Below are 18,202 nucleotides of genomic sequence, written 5' to 3'. Positions count from 1 at the left end.
CCCCCCCCCCCCCCCCGGTTGAAAAGCCACATTGATATACTCTTTTTCACCAAAAGATGACAGTAGATTTGTGAATTAATTCTCCATTTCCTGGACCCATGTTCATATCACTACTCTGCCATAAAGGTTTCCTGGGTAAACCTGGGCCTGTCATCCTCTCTCAGCCTAATCTACCTCACAGGATTGGTGTTGTCAAGATCAAATGGAAGAGAGGAGTTGTAAGCTGCTTTCAGTCCCCACTAGGGTGTGGGTATGTATGAAGAAACAGAATGGAAACCAGGGACGCTCTCTTGCACAAACCGAATTCCACACTGCTTCCCATTTTGGTGGGGTTTGCACAGGGAAGTTCCCCAACAGTTTGTGCTCTGTTATGAGAAGGGGGAGTGCCATTTGGATTTCCCACTTCTTTGCGGGTCTTGGACCCCTCTGATTCTTGGGAGACAGCATTCAGATCATAGCTACCAGCCATGCACATGCATTTTGTGTGTGTTTGTGGGGGATTTCACATTCCAAATGCCAGCATTAGATTTCTGAAGGACCGCCCCCCCCCCCCCCCCCGCACCAGCCCCAGATCATTGTTGCAAAGGAGTCTTTTTCCCCCTTTACTGTACACAAATCCAAACACCCATCCTGCTGTCGACACCCACATGAATTGCAGTGCCATCTTTTATTGATATTCTTCTTGGCCTCGTTAGGAGAAAAACACACTTACATTAACACAGGCAGATGGTTGATTTTTTTGCTCTTGTTGCTGGTTCATGGTGGGTGGAATCTCAAATTCCCCATATCCCCTTCCAAGTGCTGGGAATTCCTCTCTCTTTCTGATATTTGGATTCCTGCAGAGCTTTGGGCCAATGAGGGAGGGAAAGATGCAACCCCCCCTCCCAATTTTTCCATTTTCATAACCTCACTGGCATTGCTAAAGGGGATTGTCTCCTTGTAGCATTTTCTAGTGTTTATGACTCATGCCATGCCTGATCGATTCAAAATTTTCCTCCGTTGCAGTTTAGCCATTGCAACACTGCAGTCCTTCTAATTCCATAAGTTTGTGTGTGTGTGTGGGGGGGGGGGTTGTTGTTGGGGGCTGCATGAAGGAGGGGTGCTGTGTCCGCACTCGTACATAAGGATTCTTCTATTAACAGTTTCTGCTGTTTTCTTGGACAGCCAGATGCCTTCCTGTATGCGCCATGTAGAAGTTAGAATATTCTCAAAAAATCTGGTTTTGGGAAAATAACATGGGGAAGACTCGTCTGCTCCTAACTACTTAACATGCAAGGGAGGGAAGGGGAGGGGCCCCGGCATCTGGACATGGCCCACCCACACTAGTGGAGGGGAGAGGGAGGGGTGGCATGCAAGGGAGGAAAGGTAGGTAGGGATGGTATGCAAGGGAGGGGAGGGGGCCCAGCATCTGGATATGGGGAGTGGGCCCACCCAGGGCATGGCCCACCCACCCTAATGGAGGGAGTGGGAGGGGAGGGAGGGGGATACAATTCATACAATTCATACTTGGTTGCCAAGAAAATATGGCGTTGTGGGAGCATAAGATTGTTCCAATCAATCTTATCTTCATAAGATTGCTCCAATCAATCTTTAAATCTTTTAACTTTAAAAACTATTAAGAGACTGCTTCTTAGTGCTTCTAGCACGTTTTTAGCCAGCAGTATATTATTTGTTTCCATTATAACTGTCAAATTAACAGTTAATGTTAAATGGTGACCTTCAACTTTTTGAGCTCTGATTTTATACTATATTTAATGTGCCACTTGCGTTACTATATGCCTTTTAATTACATGGCCTGGATATTTTTCTTCTGATAAGAAGTTCAGTCTTGCCGAACACTAATTATATATGTTGAACTTACCATCTGGATTGCATTATCTAACCGTCACTCCCAATAGAGATGGGGTCAAGGAAACACCACCGTTCAGCAAACTCTCAGACTTATAACTCACAGAAAATGTGCAAAGAAAGAAAGAGGGATCAGTTCTGTGTTGAAAATGGTTGGGACTGTTTTGCACATGCTAATAAATGTTCAATTCTTGATCTGAATTCTAAACCTTCGACCCCCTTAAATCTGATTCCTAAAACGCCATTAACACTGCTTGATTCTAACACCTGCACAGATTCCTCTGTGAGTGTTGGCGAGCCTTCAGCTAATGAACTACTGGCTCAACAGCCAGTTCAAGCTATTCCTTGGGACAGTCCTCCTACAAACTGACCAGATCAGATCAGATAACCTTTAATAGGCATTATACAAAGTCAAGAAATTTAGTACAGGCGGAACCAAAGACAAATAGGCAATCATAGTTTTCTCAGCACATTTAACAGGAAGTTTGCAACCAATACTGTTACTTCAATCTCATTGTTGTTGAGCAAAACATTCAAAAACAATGAGGAAAATTTGGGCCTTACGCCAGTACACTTCGGACATATAAACAAAATATTCTCCATCGAATCTTCGTGGATTGAACAAAATGAGCACATGTTCCATGATCTTCTGTCTCAACAGGCTGTGCTAATTGCCAAGACGTTTGAACTTTTACCAAGGAATATTGCTACTTTGTCTAGTAAACTAGATTATTTTTCTAAACTGTATCATCAACAACTGATGACTCATGATACTACAAAAGATGGATATGTTCCCAAAAAAACGGTGTCTACAGCGATTCTCAACATATTACACCTCTGTCTCTTCAGAGAACGCAAGTGGCCATTTTCATTAGAAATACCAAGTTAAATTACAATAGATGGACGAATTATAATACAATTAGGAATTCACTTAGCAGATTATTAAACTGCAGAATAAAGGATAGCGAGCTAGATTCTTATATATGGCTCCCTCCAGTAAAGAACTACAGCAGAATCTTTCTCTCCTTTAAATCACCTACGGTAGGTCTCCAAAACTACTGAAGTTGAAAGACAGCTTATATGCTTGGTATAATATAATCATAACCAGAGTTTTTAAGGACGATAAGGCTAAAACTCTCATTGATCTCCTAGACAAAAATAAAAACAATGGACTCCTACAGTATTTACTACAGGTGACAAAACCTCTCTAAATGATCCCGGTGATAAGAAACAACTTGTAAATATCATTGAAGACTGGAGATATCTCCACAGCATTCTGTATGAGCTGGCAGAAGTTACACAGCACAAATCCAAATGTGACAAAAATTTACATGGCCCAACTATGGAAGAAGAAGACACGTCTAAAGGGAATATTTTGCAAACTGGCATCCACTTAATATGTAATCCAAATAAATTGCTAACAATTTCAAAAATGAATTGAATGATTCTTCCTTCATGGGAAGTGAAATACTGGAAGTTTAGATAAAAAATTCTTACCTAAATTTGGCTTCTGAGCAACAGTACACGATAATGGTGATACTGGACCAACTAAAAGATGCCCTTTGCCAGTCTCGTGGGCTTAAGGAAGACTTCAACACAGCCTTACCTGATAAGGATGTTTTAAACAAACAATCTCCACAAGTATCTAATCCTGGATTTTCATCTATGGTACAACTCCAATGCTGGTAAACACATTATTAATTAATGAAGAGGAGGACTTAGTGTCAAATCCCTCAACCTCCCCCACTCAAAAGAAGCCGGATATATGTGAAGTTGAATTAGATACATGCCAATCTCTAGCGGTTTATAGCATGCAAAATACAGTGCCTTGTGGAAAATCCTGGGTCCAAGAGTTGGAAGAATTAGGAATTTTAGAACTGGACTCTACTATGCAACAGAAATCGTTTAAGGTTTGTTCTATCAAGCCCCCAACTGTCTAAAGTATCTCTTTCAAATGTAGAACAGAACAACGTCAGCCTTGTTCCACCCCAGCCTGAACAAACTCAATCTCTCCTACTACCTACTAATGGTTGTGTTTTTCGTGATGTTGATGGGCATCCTGAACAGATAGAGGAGTGAGACTGATGCAAGGCTCCAAGATCAATACAGAAGGCTATTTCTTGGAATGTGGAAGGATGGTCTTCAAAAATACCAGATAGATCCTTTAGGGCTTAGATGTCAAACTCACGGCCCTCCTGATGTTATGGACTACAGTTCCCATCATCCCCTGCAAGCAATGTGCTGGCAGGGGATGATGGGAAATGTAGTTCATAACATCTGGAGGGCTGCGAGTTTGACACCTATGCTTTAGGAATCTTTAAAGCAATTTGACATTATTGGTTTACAAGAAACTTTGTGTATAGAACCCACACAGATTGAGCTACCAGGTTTTAAGAAATATTTCACACCAGCAACTAAAACAAACTATTTTGGCCAGGCAAGTGGAAAGGCATTTGCAATCTCAGATCAAGGAGGATCAAGATTGGAAGCCATAGATCGACTTCTCCATAAATCTTTCCAAGCCCTTTTTAAAGCTATCCAGGTTAGTAGCCATCACCTCCTCCTGTGGCAGCATATTCCAAACACCAATCAAACGTTGCGTGAAGAAGTGTTTCCTTTTATTAGTCCTAATTCTTCCCCCCAGCATTTTCAATGTATGTCCCCTGGTTTTAGTATTGTGAGAAAGAGAGAAAAAATTCTCTCTGTTAACATTTTCTATCCCATGCATAATTTTATAGACTTCAATCATATCCCCCCTCAGACATCTCCTCTCCAAAGTCCATGAGATAGCCAGCCATGCAAAGTTCTTAGGGCTATGCCGGGTTCGTTAATCCCAGCTGTAAACCGCTCAGAATTTGCTCTGCAGAAAGGGCCTTAGAAACTGGTGTTCTTGCAATAAAAACAAGATTTCATCTTAGGCTGCTCTTACACTATAAAAGATTAACAAGTCTGTCTCACAAACATGTAGCCAGTCTCTGTTTAAGTTATAGGAATCAAACTAATATGTGGGAACAACAGTTATGTATACTATTACATTTCTATGAGATATCCTCCCAAGATTGTATCAAGGACTGGGAAGTTAGTAAAATACGAGAGCAACTATTTAAAAAAGACGCCCTCATGGATGAAGAAAGTGCTGCAACTTCAAATGTTGCTCCCTGGTTTTTCAGGATAAAGAAACACAAATGTCTGGCCCCCTATCTTCATAATCTCACAAATGCAAATCTAAGACAGGCTTTTACTAGCCTTAGATTTCAGTCCTTTCCCTCTAACTGTTTCAATGGAAGATATGCAAATAAGCCAATCGACCGACATATTTGTGTTTGTGGTTCCGGCCAGATAGAGGATGCTCTACATTATGTAATACACCCTCTATACTTCCATATCAGAGATAAATATCTTACAAACATATTAGACAAATTGAAAGATAGTGAGGGAAATAAATTGTGTTTTCTCATGGCCGATGTTTTTACAGAAATCACTCAGGAAGTGGCCTCTTTTATGTTCTTATCGATTAAGTTTAGAAGGAAGGAGAGCAATTGTGTCGGTGCATAGACATATAGAGGCTGTTCTAACATTGTTATGATTTTAATTTTGTCTTATGCTTTATAACTACTGGTTTGAACCTTGTCTGTAATTCATATGTGTAATTGCTGGCACTGTGTGCATGGCCTATGGCTGACAAATAAAATGACATGTTCATGTTCCATGTGTCATTATCGCAAATGCTCAAAAAGATGAGCTTTGGGGGTGCTGTGTGGTTTCCGGGCTGTATGGCTGTGTTCTAGCAGCATTCTCTCCTGACGTTTCTAGTAGCATCCTCTCCTGACGTTTCGCCTGCATCTGTGGCTGGCATCTTCAGAGGATCACAGATGCAGGTGAAACGTCAGGAGAGAATGCTGCTAGAACACGGCCATACAGCCCGGAAACCACACAGCACCCCAGTGATTCCGGCCATGAAAGCCTTCGACAATACAGATGAGCTTTTGTTAGCAGAGCCTATTGTCATGGTTGCCTTAGGTAAGAGGAGCACCTGTGGTTCAGAGGTAGAGCATGACTCTGCATGCAGAAGACCCCAGATCCAATCCGTGGCATCACTAATTAAGAGGGAGGAGGAGGAGTTTGGATTTATATCTCCCCTTTCTCTCCTGCAGGAGACTCAAAGGGGCTTACAATCTCCTTGCCCTTCTCCCTCACAACAAACACCCTGTGAGGTGGGTGGGGCTGAGAGAGCTCCAGAAATCTGTGACTAGCCCAAGGTCACCCAGCTGGCATGTGTGGGAGTGCACAGGCTAATCTGAATTCCCCAGATAAGCCTCCACAGCACAGCTCCACAGAGCGGGGAAACAAACCCGGTTCCTCCAGATTAGAGTATACCTACTCTTAACCACTACGCCACTTCTGCTCCAATTAAACTGGGATAAACCTGGTAAAACACCCGGGTTGAGGGGTGGGGAGAACTTTGCATGGATTCTGATCCTAACGTAAATCCCCTCCATATTTCTCGCCCCGCAGAAAAAAAAATCTGGGTTAAAAGGAACAGCTAATAGGTGTGATTTCCGCTCCAGACCCTGGAGAGCCGCTGCCTGTCAGAGTATAGACAGGACTGAGCTTCTCAGGTGAAGGGTCTGACTTGGCAATTTCATGGGTTCATTGTCAAGGGAATGAGCTGCGGCTCGGTCTGAGGTGTAGTCTCAAAAACGGGGCAGAGGGCCCAGCCTGGACTCTGCGACCCCCCAGCCTTGCCCCCTTCTTAAACTTCCTGTGGATTTCGGGGCAGGGGCGCAGTTATTATTATTATTTATTAAATTTATTAGACCGCCCACCCTCGAAGGCTCTGGGCAGTGTACAACAAGAAACAACAAAAGACAACACATAATAAATTTCAAAATCCCAAAACAACGTTAAAACCCTTAAAAACACACACAACAGCAACATCATAAAACCCATACTAATTATTATCGATGGCATCTGAACCTAAAGCTAAAACCGGGAGGGGAAACCGGGAGGCGTAGCATAGTACAAGCATCAGGCGGGGGCAGGCAATCCACAGCTGGCCTCCCCAAAAGCCCGGTGGAATAACACACTTTTACAGGCCCTGCGGAACTCACCAAGGTCCCACAGGGCCCTAACTGCAAAAGCAATTAGGGCTCACCCCATTCCAATCTCCACAAGGAGATCAGGAGTGGGCCAGCCAGGCTCACCACACCCCCATCTCCACAGAGAGTTTGGGTGTGCTGCAGTTGTGAGGGGGTCATGGCATTGCAGTGTGCCCCCAGGAAGTGGCACCCAGGGTCCCTCCATAGCTACGCCACTGGGCTTAGTGGTAGAATTTTGCATGCAAAGTTCCCAGGTTTAGCTCCCATTATTTACAACTGAAAAGATCCATTAGTAGGTCAGGTGGAAGAACTCTGCTGGAGACCCTGGAGAGCTATTGCCATTTGAATAGACAGGACTGAACAGGATAGACCCAAAGGGCTCACTCAGCCCAAGGCAGCTTCATGCGTGTTCAAGGGTGTTTGGCCTCTGCTGTATGTGTGTATTTGCTCACTTGCGATTTGAAATTTACGAGGAGCCTTATTATCTCTGTAGGCTTCTGGAGCCATTCTCTGGCTCCCGTTCTGGAATGTTGCCACTGGGCTGTTGGGAAAAGTGGATGCTAAGCTGCTTTAAGCCCCTGCGCCATCCTAGTCCTTTGCAGCGCTGGTGCCAGGGACAGTCTGGGCACAGCAAGGACACAACCTTCAGAGCAGCCGGTTTTGTTCTCTTCCCAGCCCCACCTAGCGGGAACAGGCAGGCAAGCAGAAGGCAACTGATGTGCCGTTCCAAACGGGCACCTCCTCTCTTTGGCCCTGCTCAAGTGACTGTGAGGGGTGACCCACCTGCTCAGGAAAAGAGGGGTTTTGTCCAACGTGGGCAAGTCTGGTTCAGTTTGCTCGTTCCAAGCGCTGAACAGTGACAACGAAAAGTGGTCTTGAAACAGATCCCTGTGTGTGGTTTCTTGCTTCTGCTCACATTACACCTCTGCCCTTCTGTTGTGGGAAAGGCCATAAGGTATTGGGGGGGGACCCTGGAGTCACACATTGTCTGAATTGTTGACATTGAACTGACTGCTGACAGAGCCCGTGGTTTTCTTTCAGTGAGCAGAGTGGCACCATCCTGCCCTTCATCTCTGTAGTGACAACCCTTTGCTTGCCAACTTAGAAAGAGTAGTAAGACTGCACTGGGGCTGCTCACTTCTCAGTAAAGACAGTGTTAGAGCAGTGTGGCCTGTAATCTGCCTGGCTGGTTCAGCCTCATCAGTGACCAATTTAATTTGGAATCGGAATTAAACTCTGTGGGGAGGCTGCTGAAAGATACTTCTGTAACTGCTTTGCCAGAGCTGTTTGCACACCAACCATGATCCCTGATCTCCTGGAGGATTTCCTTGACACTGCCTTCCAATAAATGCAATATGTGACTTGTAAATGATGCATGGTCCATATGGAGGGAGGCCCTGCCACTCGGAAATGACTTTCATGGCAACCGCATCTCTAGATTCCAGAGGGAGAGGCAGCCAGTGTCTTGTCCTGTCTTTTAAAAGTTGAATAGAATTTTGTTCCGTCATATGTTTCTTGTTTATGTGGGTATGTAAAAGTACAGGGTCAAGATACCATGAATTGCAGGGCAGGGCAGGCAGTACAAGGTGAAATGTAATTATGTAAAATTTAGATCTAATTATGAAAAATCAGAGACCATCCCATTCACTAAATTGTGCTGAACTACTTAATGTCTAAAATGGGAGAGGTTCCAATCTCAAGGTTATCCCTGTGTGTGTGTGTGTGTGTGTGTGTGTGTGTATACACACACGCACACATTTACACAATACATACATACATAAAGATTTGAGGTGAGAACCTGAGACTCCCTTCCCATTACAAATGTTTTTATCATTGCTTGTTGATCAGAACTATTTGCAAAGTTCAGTGAAATGAATTTGCAGTTGCGAGGAAATGAGGTCAGTCTTATTAAGGCCAAATCTGCCGTCTCTACATTTATTTCAGATTTAACTCTACCCAAACGCAGTGTAGTCCATTGCAAGTTATACCAATTTCTGAACCTGTCTGAGCTAGAACAAAAAGGTGGGACACAAGATGAGGATTGGCAGATTTTTTTGTGAACAGAGAGATGTTACTATACATCCGCCGTAGAGAGGAGCACTTCAGGATTGCCTCATCTCCCAAATCTGCCTACCGTCAGGCTCACTGATTGATCAGGCTGGAAGTAGCAAATTTCCTCCTGCGTTTTAAGCTTTAGCTGATTTAATCACAGCCATTCATCAGGCTGCTTGCACCCTGAAGCTCGTCAGCTTGATTTGCATAAACATGCTGCGTTGGCATCTCCTCGCACTGATGTGAGTGTATGTCCAGGGCTGTGTGCAATGTGGCCTAACCCCCTTCCCCTTTTTAAAGGATCATCTGAATTCTGTACACAGAAAAACCTAATCCTGCAACCTACATAAATTCAGCAAGCAGAGAGGTTTGCATAATTGCTTTCTTTGGCGGGGCTCATCCTGCATTCCCCCCCCCCCCTTTTTACCATTCTGCGTGATTTACTGCAGTTTGCTAATAACGGGGAGGTGTGAGAAGGTGTGTCTTCCTCTACCAAAACCAGTGGAAATGATACTTGCTCCTGTTTCTGAGACATCAGTAGGGTATCCTTCACACACTTCCAAGCATATATTCTTGGTCATGAGGACTAGAAGCTTGCCTTATTAAATGACGAAAGCTGAGTTTCTCAGGAAGGGGGCACCCAGTAAGTTTCAAGGATTAAAGTCCTACCATGGCATGCAGTATCTGTCCCAGAGGTGTAGCTGCAATGGGGACATCCGGGATGGCTTGCCCTGGGCACCTCCGTTGCAGTCACGTGGTGGGGGCAGGGGTGGGGGCGTGGTGGTGGGGCAGAAGTGGGAGCGGGCATGTGGGCAGTTCATCCCTTCATCACTGATCTGTCCTTTTGTGATCCCTTCACAACACCATAATCCATTCGTACTGAGAAGAAGAGAAGAAGAGTTTGAATTTATATCCCACCTTTCTGGGATGCAGCCTATTCGCACCTATTCAGTAGAACCGGTTACTAAAATTTTCTCAGTTTGGAGAACCGGTTATTAATGATTAACTCCTTTAGGGACAAGGGGGTAATCTCTGTCCCTGGGTACAACAAATCTCGTCAAGTGGGGGATGCAAAATCGCCCCCCAAGGCCCCCTGCAGCCCTCCTGCCCCCCATGGCACCCCCCCACGTGTGTATGAACTGTATGAAATAATACAATGTATAGTAATTCTATTTTTTTTGTTCATTGATATAAAGGTTGGGAAAGTATTATAGGTAAAGATTTTTCATTTTCTTTTTCCCCCTTGAAATTTATATTGGAAAGAGAGGAGTTTAAACTACTCTTTTAGATTAAGGATATTGGATCTCTCCCTCTGTTAGTTTTTTTTCAAGTGGAATAGATAAAGTAGTTATAGGAATCTGAAGGGGAAGTAGAAAGTAGGGAGGGAGGGAGATATGGGAAGGAGGGAGGCAATATAGGATGTTTTAGTGGGGGCGGGGTTGAGAGAGATAAGACAATTAGATATGTTTGAATATAAACTTTTTTTGGTTTCTCTCCTTACTTATGTTATTATTTAAAATCAATCAATATAATTATATGAAAAAGAAATAATACACTACCAAAAGGTATATTGCTTTTTTAATACTTTAAACAGTCATTATTTGAATCTAGAGGCGGGGCGAACGGGAACTCCACCTGGGGCGCGTGCGCCCTGCATCTTTGCCACAGCCCCGCCCAGGAATGCCCCACCCCCGGAATGCCTGGCCACACCCCCGTCGTGCCCCACCCAGCCCCATTGGAGCTACGCCACTGTTTGAATCCCATCACCATCGGAACCTGTTACTAAAAAATTTTAATCCCACCACTGACTACAACTGACCTCTGGCAACTCCGTAGGGTTTTCAGGGTGAGAGAAGTTGGGAGGTTTTTTGCCATTTCCTGTCCCTGCATCACGGGTCTGGTATTCCTTGGAGGCCTCTCATCTAAATACTTGCCAGGGTTGAGGCTGAGAATGTGTGACCAGCATAAAGTCACCCAGGAGGCTTCCGCAGCCCAAGTAGGGATTTTCCCCAGACACTAGTCCTAGTCTCACAGCTTAACAACTAGACCACCCTGGCTCAGATTCTGCATCCTACCCAGGGATTCTTTTGGTCTTGTTTGTAGAGGTTATTCAAAAGAAGAAGAAGAGTTTGAATTTATATCCCCCCTTTCTCTCCAGTGAGGAGACTCAAAAGGGACTTACAATCTCCTTTCCCTTCCCCTTCCCACAACAAACACCCTGTGAGGTAGGTGGGGCTGAGAGAGCTCCAAAGAACTGTGACCAGCCTAAGGTCACCCAGCTGGCATGGGCTGGAGTGCACAAGCTAATCTAGTTCCCCAGATAAGCCTCCACAGCTCAAGTGGCAGAGTGGGGAATCAAACCTGGTTCCCCAGATTAGAGTGTACCTGCTCTTAACCACTACGCCACTACTGCACTGCTGCGCAGGAAAATGATGCATCCATAGTCCTGGCAAGGGAATGGACCTGGCAAGGGAATGGCGAATGACATTGTCTAGCAACTCTAATAATTTTGACAAGGCACCCTCCACCGGAAAATTTAGGGACAGTGATTTTACCAGGGACAGAGACTACAAAATAGGGGTTCTGTTCTGATAAACAGCACAAATTGGCCAGCAAAATTCCAGACAGCTTAATTTCCACTTTACGGTGCTGAAGACGGACCAGCCCCTGTGTTCTCTTTACAGGTCCTAGAAGAAACAAGGTATATCCCACCTTGGTTTTTTTCTGCACAAAGATGGGGGAAGGATGCCCAGCCAAGTCTTGGCCAGCCACTGATGTTTCCGAACAGCGTTATTTTTTTTGCCATCAGTTCTTCCAGGAACCGCTGGTTTTGAGTTCATGGGCTGGCAGCAAACAATTCTCCTGTTTCTCGCAGTCCAAGTAGTTACAAGGTGCCGGGAGTGCTCTAGGTCATCCAACCTTGCTTTGCTCTCATGCTAAAAGCTGAAGCTCAGTCATGTAGGCAAAGAAAAGTATGGGAAGGACTGGACCAGGGAATTCTGTTAAGGTGATCCTCCAGCGTGGTGTAGTGGTTAAAAGCAGGTGCACTCTAATCTGGAGAGCTAGGTTTGATTCCCTGCTCTGCCACTTGAGCTGTGGAGGCTTATCTGGTGAACCAGATTGGCTTGAGCACTCCAACACACGCCAGCTGAGTTAGTCACAGACCTCGGGCTAATCACAGTTCTTTGGAGCGCTCTCAGTCCCACCTACCTCACAGGGTGTTTGTTGTGAGGGGGGAAGGAGCCTCCACAGCTCAAGTGACAGAGTGGGGAACAGTGACGTAGGTATAGATTTTTTATGGGGTGGATTCAGGGGCGGGGCCATGCCCCACCTGCCCCTGGGGGTGTGGCCCCGCCTCCCCAAGCCCTGCCCCCAGCCTCAGTGCTCACAAAAGCAACTCTCCGAGGCTGGGAACGGCAGACTCCCCTGCTCTACCCCTCCCCATTGGCTGGGCTCCCAGCCGGCAGTCCCTTCTGCCCTCCTCTCCGGGCAGAGGCGTAGCTAGGGAAAATGGAGCCCAGTGCAAAATCTGAGTTTTGCCTCCCTCCCATGGGCGGTCATTGTGATGCTGGAATCCACCCCCAAACAGCATCACTTTCAATGGTGTTTAAACTAGGGAGCCCAGATTCTCCTTTTAAATCTACCTTAAAGGGAGAATCAGGGGTCCACAGTTAAAACAATATTGAAAATGATGCTGTTTTGAGGTGGATTATCCCCCACCCTGAAACAGCATCACTTTTAATATTTAAATTGGGGTCCTCAGAGTCTTTCTTTTAATCCATTCCAAAGGGGATGGATTTAAAAGGAGCATCTGGGGAAATTGGGGGGTGGGTGTGTGCCTACTGTCAGGGGTGCAATTGTTAAGCTAGCAGCACCAAACTTTCAGGGTATTTCTAGGAGGTTCTCCTGATGATACCATCCAGGTTTGGTGAAGTTTGGTTCAGGGGGTCCAAAGTTATGGACTCCCAAAGGTGGTTCCCCCATCCCCCATTGTTTCCAATGGGAGCTAACCAGAAAATGGGAGACCTGAGTTCAGATTCTCCCTGAGATCCTAACTGTGTGATATAATTTTCCAAGGTATGTCCCTGTGTTCAGTCTACAAATGTGAGCTGGGAGGTATACGCTTGGAACTTTTCCAGATATGTGGGCACCTGGTTTTGTGACTGGTGTGTGGAAAGAAGGGGTTAAGATCCCTCCCCCAACCCATGTACCATAAAAGGGCCTTGGAGGCCACAATTTGCCTAATTGAGGTAATGTAACATGCAGTGCGTCAATAAATATTAAATGTCCCTAGTGAGACCCTGAGTGGCTCCCTGAGGTATTTCATGCAGCCTGTGTTCTTAACCCTCCTTTCTTCACATTCCAGAGCCCTTTGGGGAAGGGGAGGTATATTAAATATGATCGATAGATCGATAGATCGATAGATAGATATGTTCGTTCGTTCGTTCGTTCGTTCGTTCGTTCGTTCGTTCGTTCGTTCGTTCGTTCGTTCGTTCGTTCTATGGCTCTGATCCCAGGGGAGCCCTCAAACACCCAGAAATCAAGTTCCAAACATGGAGCTTCCAAGCCACATGGCGTTGAGGATGTCTCTGGGGAAAATGTATCATGTGGTTAGACTCTCTGAGATGTCAAGGCTGACTGGGTGGCTTAGGGCTGTTCTCAGCCCAGGCTACCTCATAGGGCTGTTGTAAGGATTAAAATGGGAGGAATCTGTGTGAGTTGCCTTGTTGTCTTTGAGGAAATTATCAGTGGGTGGATGTGCAAATTCTTCTCAAAAGAAAAAAACCAGATTCAGGGCTGTTTTTGGTACTTCGATCTTTACTTGCAAGTCTGAAAAGGGCTAGTTTTGGAGTGCAGAGAAGCTGAAAGCATTTTTGTCAATTTCACTGTCAGTTTCACTGTTTTTCGGCGCATCCTGTGCACAAATAATAGGCTCCTAGCACTGAACTTTTCAGCACCAGTTTTCTTGTCATGCAAGAAATGGGGATTGAGGAAAGTGGCTTTTCAGAGGATAAATGTATTCACAGCAGATACAGGGCACTCTGTGGCGTTCCCATGGATATTCAGCGTCCTAGGACTGAATAGTGGGGAGAAAGGAACAAATTCTGCTCAACTTGCTCCGGCTTCCTTTCAGGGAGCAAATGTACGGTATGCAAACCCCAGTTTGCTTCCATGCAATGTTTGATTTCATTTATACTTCCTCCCTGTTGGGGAACTTGAGCGGCTTTTGTTCTCTGTTTTATCCTAACTACTACCCTGTGAGGTAGGTTAGGCACAGAGTGACTGGCAGCAGGCTGCCCAGTGGACTTCCATGGCAGAGTGGGATTTGAGCCTGTGTCTCCCAGATCCTAGTCTGATACTCTAACCCAGAGGTGTCCATGCCAGCAGGGGCTGATGGGGATTGTAGCCCATGAACATCTGAAGCGCCAGAGTTGGACACCCCTGCTCTAACCACTCTAACCGCTTCGCCACCCTGGTTCCCAGATGTGTGAACTGACAGTCTGGGATGTAGATTACATCTATTTATAGACAAAACTGCAGGGCTGATTTATGAGTCCACCTGCATGCCATGAGTTGGGACTTCCTGCGGTTCAAATATATGCCGCCCGGTCCAGCATGCATGGTGTGAGAAACCTCCAAGTTTATTTGACAGGAATCATTTCTATCTTAAAGGGCCAGCCCAGTGTGGGAAAGAGTGCTTTCACTGTGCAAGGTTAATACAGCATCATATTCTTGAAATTAAGTGTTTTAATATATTTTGGATTATTAGAATTCATATTAAGTATTATTATTGGTAACCGTTTCTTTGTTATATAATATAATACAACATGGTTTTGTCTCTTAGTCTTCAGAACTAACTGCAACTAGAATTTGATCATGGTTTCTTTTTTCTGTTTTGTTAATTACTGTTTACAAAATAAAGGATTAAAAGAGATAAGGTGGGCACAATGCAGAAAACATGCACCCACAATTGCGGAATGGGAACTGGGATTCTTAGAATCCCTTTGAGCCCTTGCAGCAGTTAGAGCTACCATGAGCCATGCACAGCACATATTCAGAAACCTATGCACACACAGAAATGTATATGTGTACAGTTGCCCTACAGCAGGGGTCTGCAACCATGCTGGCAGGGGCTGATGGGATTTGTAGTCCATGAACAGGTTCGAGTACCTGCTGGCCCGTGAAGCTCACCAACGAACCATGTGCATGAAACTTTTTCTTGGTTCAACCTACCTCATATAGTGGGTTTGCTTACATGCAGGATTTTAAACCCCATTTTTAAAAGCATGTGCATTTGTGAAACAAGCATTTCAAAAAATGTTGAACTCATACATGCTATGGTTAAAAATCACGTTAGGGCAGCGGTGGTGAACCTATGGCACGGGTGCCAGAGGTGGCACTCAGAGCCCTTTCTGTGGGCACACGTGCACAGAGTTCCTCATGGGGGGGGGGAATCACCCACACGCACACAGACACATCTAAGCTAGCCTGGGCATGATCCTTTACCTGGGAGTAAGCTTGGTTGCTAGCAATGGGGCTTGCTTCTGAGTAAACCCTCCTAGGGTCGTGATTGCACTGTTGCTTCACAAGCATTGCACGGTTGCTTCACCAAGCTTACTCCCAAGTAACGTGAGCCTCGGAGCCAACCGTTTTTTCTAAACTAAAACCTCAGTATTCAGGTTAAATTGTCGTGTTGGCACTTTGTGATAAATAAGTGGGTTTTGGGTTGCAATTTGGGCACTTGGTCTCGAAAAGGTTCGCAATCACTGCGTTAGGGTGATCTAATCTACACTGGTTGTTGTGGGTTTTCCGTTGTGTGGCCGTGGTCTGGTAGATCTTGTTCGTAACATTTCACCTGCATCTGTGGCTGGCATCTTCAGAGGTATATTACAGAGAGAAGTCTGTTACACATTGAGTCCAGGATCTAATCTATACTGTTTGGCACTCCTTTGGGAAGGAGCTACGAACCTTTTTTTCTCTTTTTTTTTACTGCAATGTCTTCTGCTTTTCTTCGTTATAGTACGTCATGCCCTGGATTGCTTTTGGTTGCCCTTGACAGTTTCGGCCTGTGTTGCTTCTCAGTTTTGTAATCCTGGTTTTACTGCATTGTTAATGATAGGGTTTTGCTGCCTGATTGAATTCCTTTTCGTATTTTGCAATCCACCTTGACTGTGTGGGCTTATAAATACAGTAGTAGTAGTAGTAGTAGTAGTAGTAGTAGTAGTAGTAGTAGTAGTAGTAGTAGTAGTAGTAGTAGTAGTAGTAATTCTAATCAGTCTTATAAAGAATATGATGGTCTACTGACAGTATCATACTACTTTGCTTATCTTTGGGAGGGTTGTCAACCTCCAGGTGGGGGCTGGAGATCAGTTCCTCTGGAGCAAATGGCTTTGGAGGGTGGACTCTGGAATAATATCCAAGCTGAGCTCGCTCTCCTCCTCAAGAGAGCCAGTGGGGTGTAGTGGTTAAGAGCAGGTGCATTCTAATCCGGAGAACCGGGTTTGATTCCCCACTCCTCCACCTGAGTGGCAGAGGCGTATCTGGTGAACCAGATGTGTTTCCGCACTTCCACATACCTGCTGGGTGACCTTAGGCTAGTCATGGTTCTCTCAGAACTCTTAGCCCCACCTACCTCACAAGATATCTGTTACGGGGAGAGGAAGGAAGGGAAGCACACACACACACACACACACACACACACACCCCTCTCAAATGTCTCTCAGAGTCCTAGAGGGGATATTCAAGTGACAAGTCAAACTGATATCCTGAGGGGCAAAACAGTCTTCAAAAATCTGCTTAACATAAATTACCCAAATTGTTTTCTACGTTCATCGATATTTGCACACCTGCATGCGTAGAGTACTGATAAAAGGCCAAGTCTGAAACAGAATTAAGTCTGAGATAGAGCTGAAAGTTGCTGTTTCGACATACAAAGACCACCTGCAAATGTAAATGTGGAAGTAGGCTATTTGTGTGTGAGAGCTTGAAATATTTACATCCAGGGCCTACTTACTGTGGCTGCTTCAGTAATTGCTTGGTTGCATTGCAGCATTCCCCCGTCCAGCATCTCAATTAATTCTTGTCTGATCCAGGATAGCCAAAACTTCCAGTAAGATCACAGACTTTCCTTCCCAATTCCTAGACTAGGGTTGCCAGCTTCAGATTGGGAAATATTTGGAGATTTGTGTGTGTGTGTGTGTGGCTGAGGAGGGTGGGTTTAGGGAGGAGAGAGGCTCTAAGAGAGGCTGATTCCGCATGGGCCAAAATCGGTGGTGTGAAAACGGTTTGAAAACAGTATAAACCCTTTTACACCATTTTAAACCCTTTTACACCATTTTCACACTGTTTTCACACTGCTGTTTTTGGCCCATGCGGAATCAGCCAGAGTATAATGCCCTGGAGTTTATCTTCCAAAACAGCTGTTTTCTCTAGAGCAGGGGTCTGCAACCTGTGGCTCTCCAGATGTTCATGGACTACAATTCCCATCAGCGTTAACTGACCTCTGTCACCTGGAGATCAGTTGTAATCCCCAGAGATTACCAAGTCACTGGAGGTCATCAGCTCTATCTGTGACAGACCTCTGCATTGCTTGTGTTGCCGGGCAACCCCCCCTTGACGCTTCTCTTTGTCTCTCCTTGCCTAGGCAGCCTGAGTCGGGCTGGCCCCATCCCAGCCATCCTGCGCCCGCCGCCCGCCATGATGCAGCCGCCCCTGGATCTCAAGCCTTTCCTCTCGTTCCCCATGGAAGCGCAGCCAGCTGTGGGCCTCTTCCCAGGTTTCAACACGGTAAGGCCGTGGCTGCTTCCGGCCCAGGAGGTGCAGGCTCGGGTAGGACTGTTTGTATAACTCCTCCCACTTTCCTTCTTCTCTTCCTGTGCTCCCCACCAGAGAAAAGGGGCTTTGGATTGGACACCTGGCCTCTGGGAATGCCAGGTGAGGCGCCCAGGACACATGCACTGGAAGGTCGGGGGGAGGAAGAGGGGGATAACATTAGCCCTGGCAGTCTAAACTGAAACCCCAGTAAGAAGAAGAAGAGTTTGGATTTATATCCCCCCTTTCTCTCCTGTAAGAGACTCAAAGGGGCTTACACTCTATTTGCCCTTCCCCCCTCACAACAAACACCCTGTGAGGTGGGCGAGGGTGGGAGTGCACAGGCTAATCTGAATTCCCCGGATAAGCCTCCACAGCTCAAGTGGCAGAGC

At 45.6% G+C, this 18,202-nt stretch overlaps 1 protein-coding gene across 4 annotated transcripts in view; it reads left to right on the top strand.

Annotated features, from left to right (window-relative positions):
- ZNF385A (zinc finger protein 385A) overlaps positions 1-18,202 on the top strand; it is a 238,716-nt gene that overhangs the window by 125,010 nt on the left and 95,504 nt on the right. For 3 of the 4 annotated variants that reach the window (XM_048489921.1, XM_048489922.1, XM_048489925.1), the window contains one exon: positions 17,644-17,828. In XM_048489921.1, coding sequence (XP_048345878.1) covers positions 17,644-17,828 — 185 coding nt within the window. The remainder of the gene's footprint in view (positions 1-17,643; positions 17,829-18,202) is intronic. The other variant, XM_048489923.1, reaches the window with a different exon arrangement.

Source organism: Sphaerodactylus townsendi, linkage group LG03 (assembly GCF_021028975.2).
Source record: "Sphaerodactylus townsendi isolate TG3544 linkage group LG03, MPM_Stown_v2.3, whole genome shotgun sequence".
Classification (NCBI taxonomy): Eukaryota; Metazoa; Chordata; class Lepidosauria; order Squamata; family Sphaerodactylidae; genus Sphaerodactylus; species Sphaerodactylus townsendi.
This window is presented reverse-complemented; position numbering and strand designations above follow the sequence as displayed.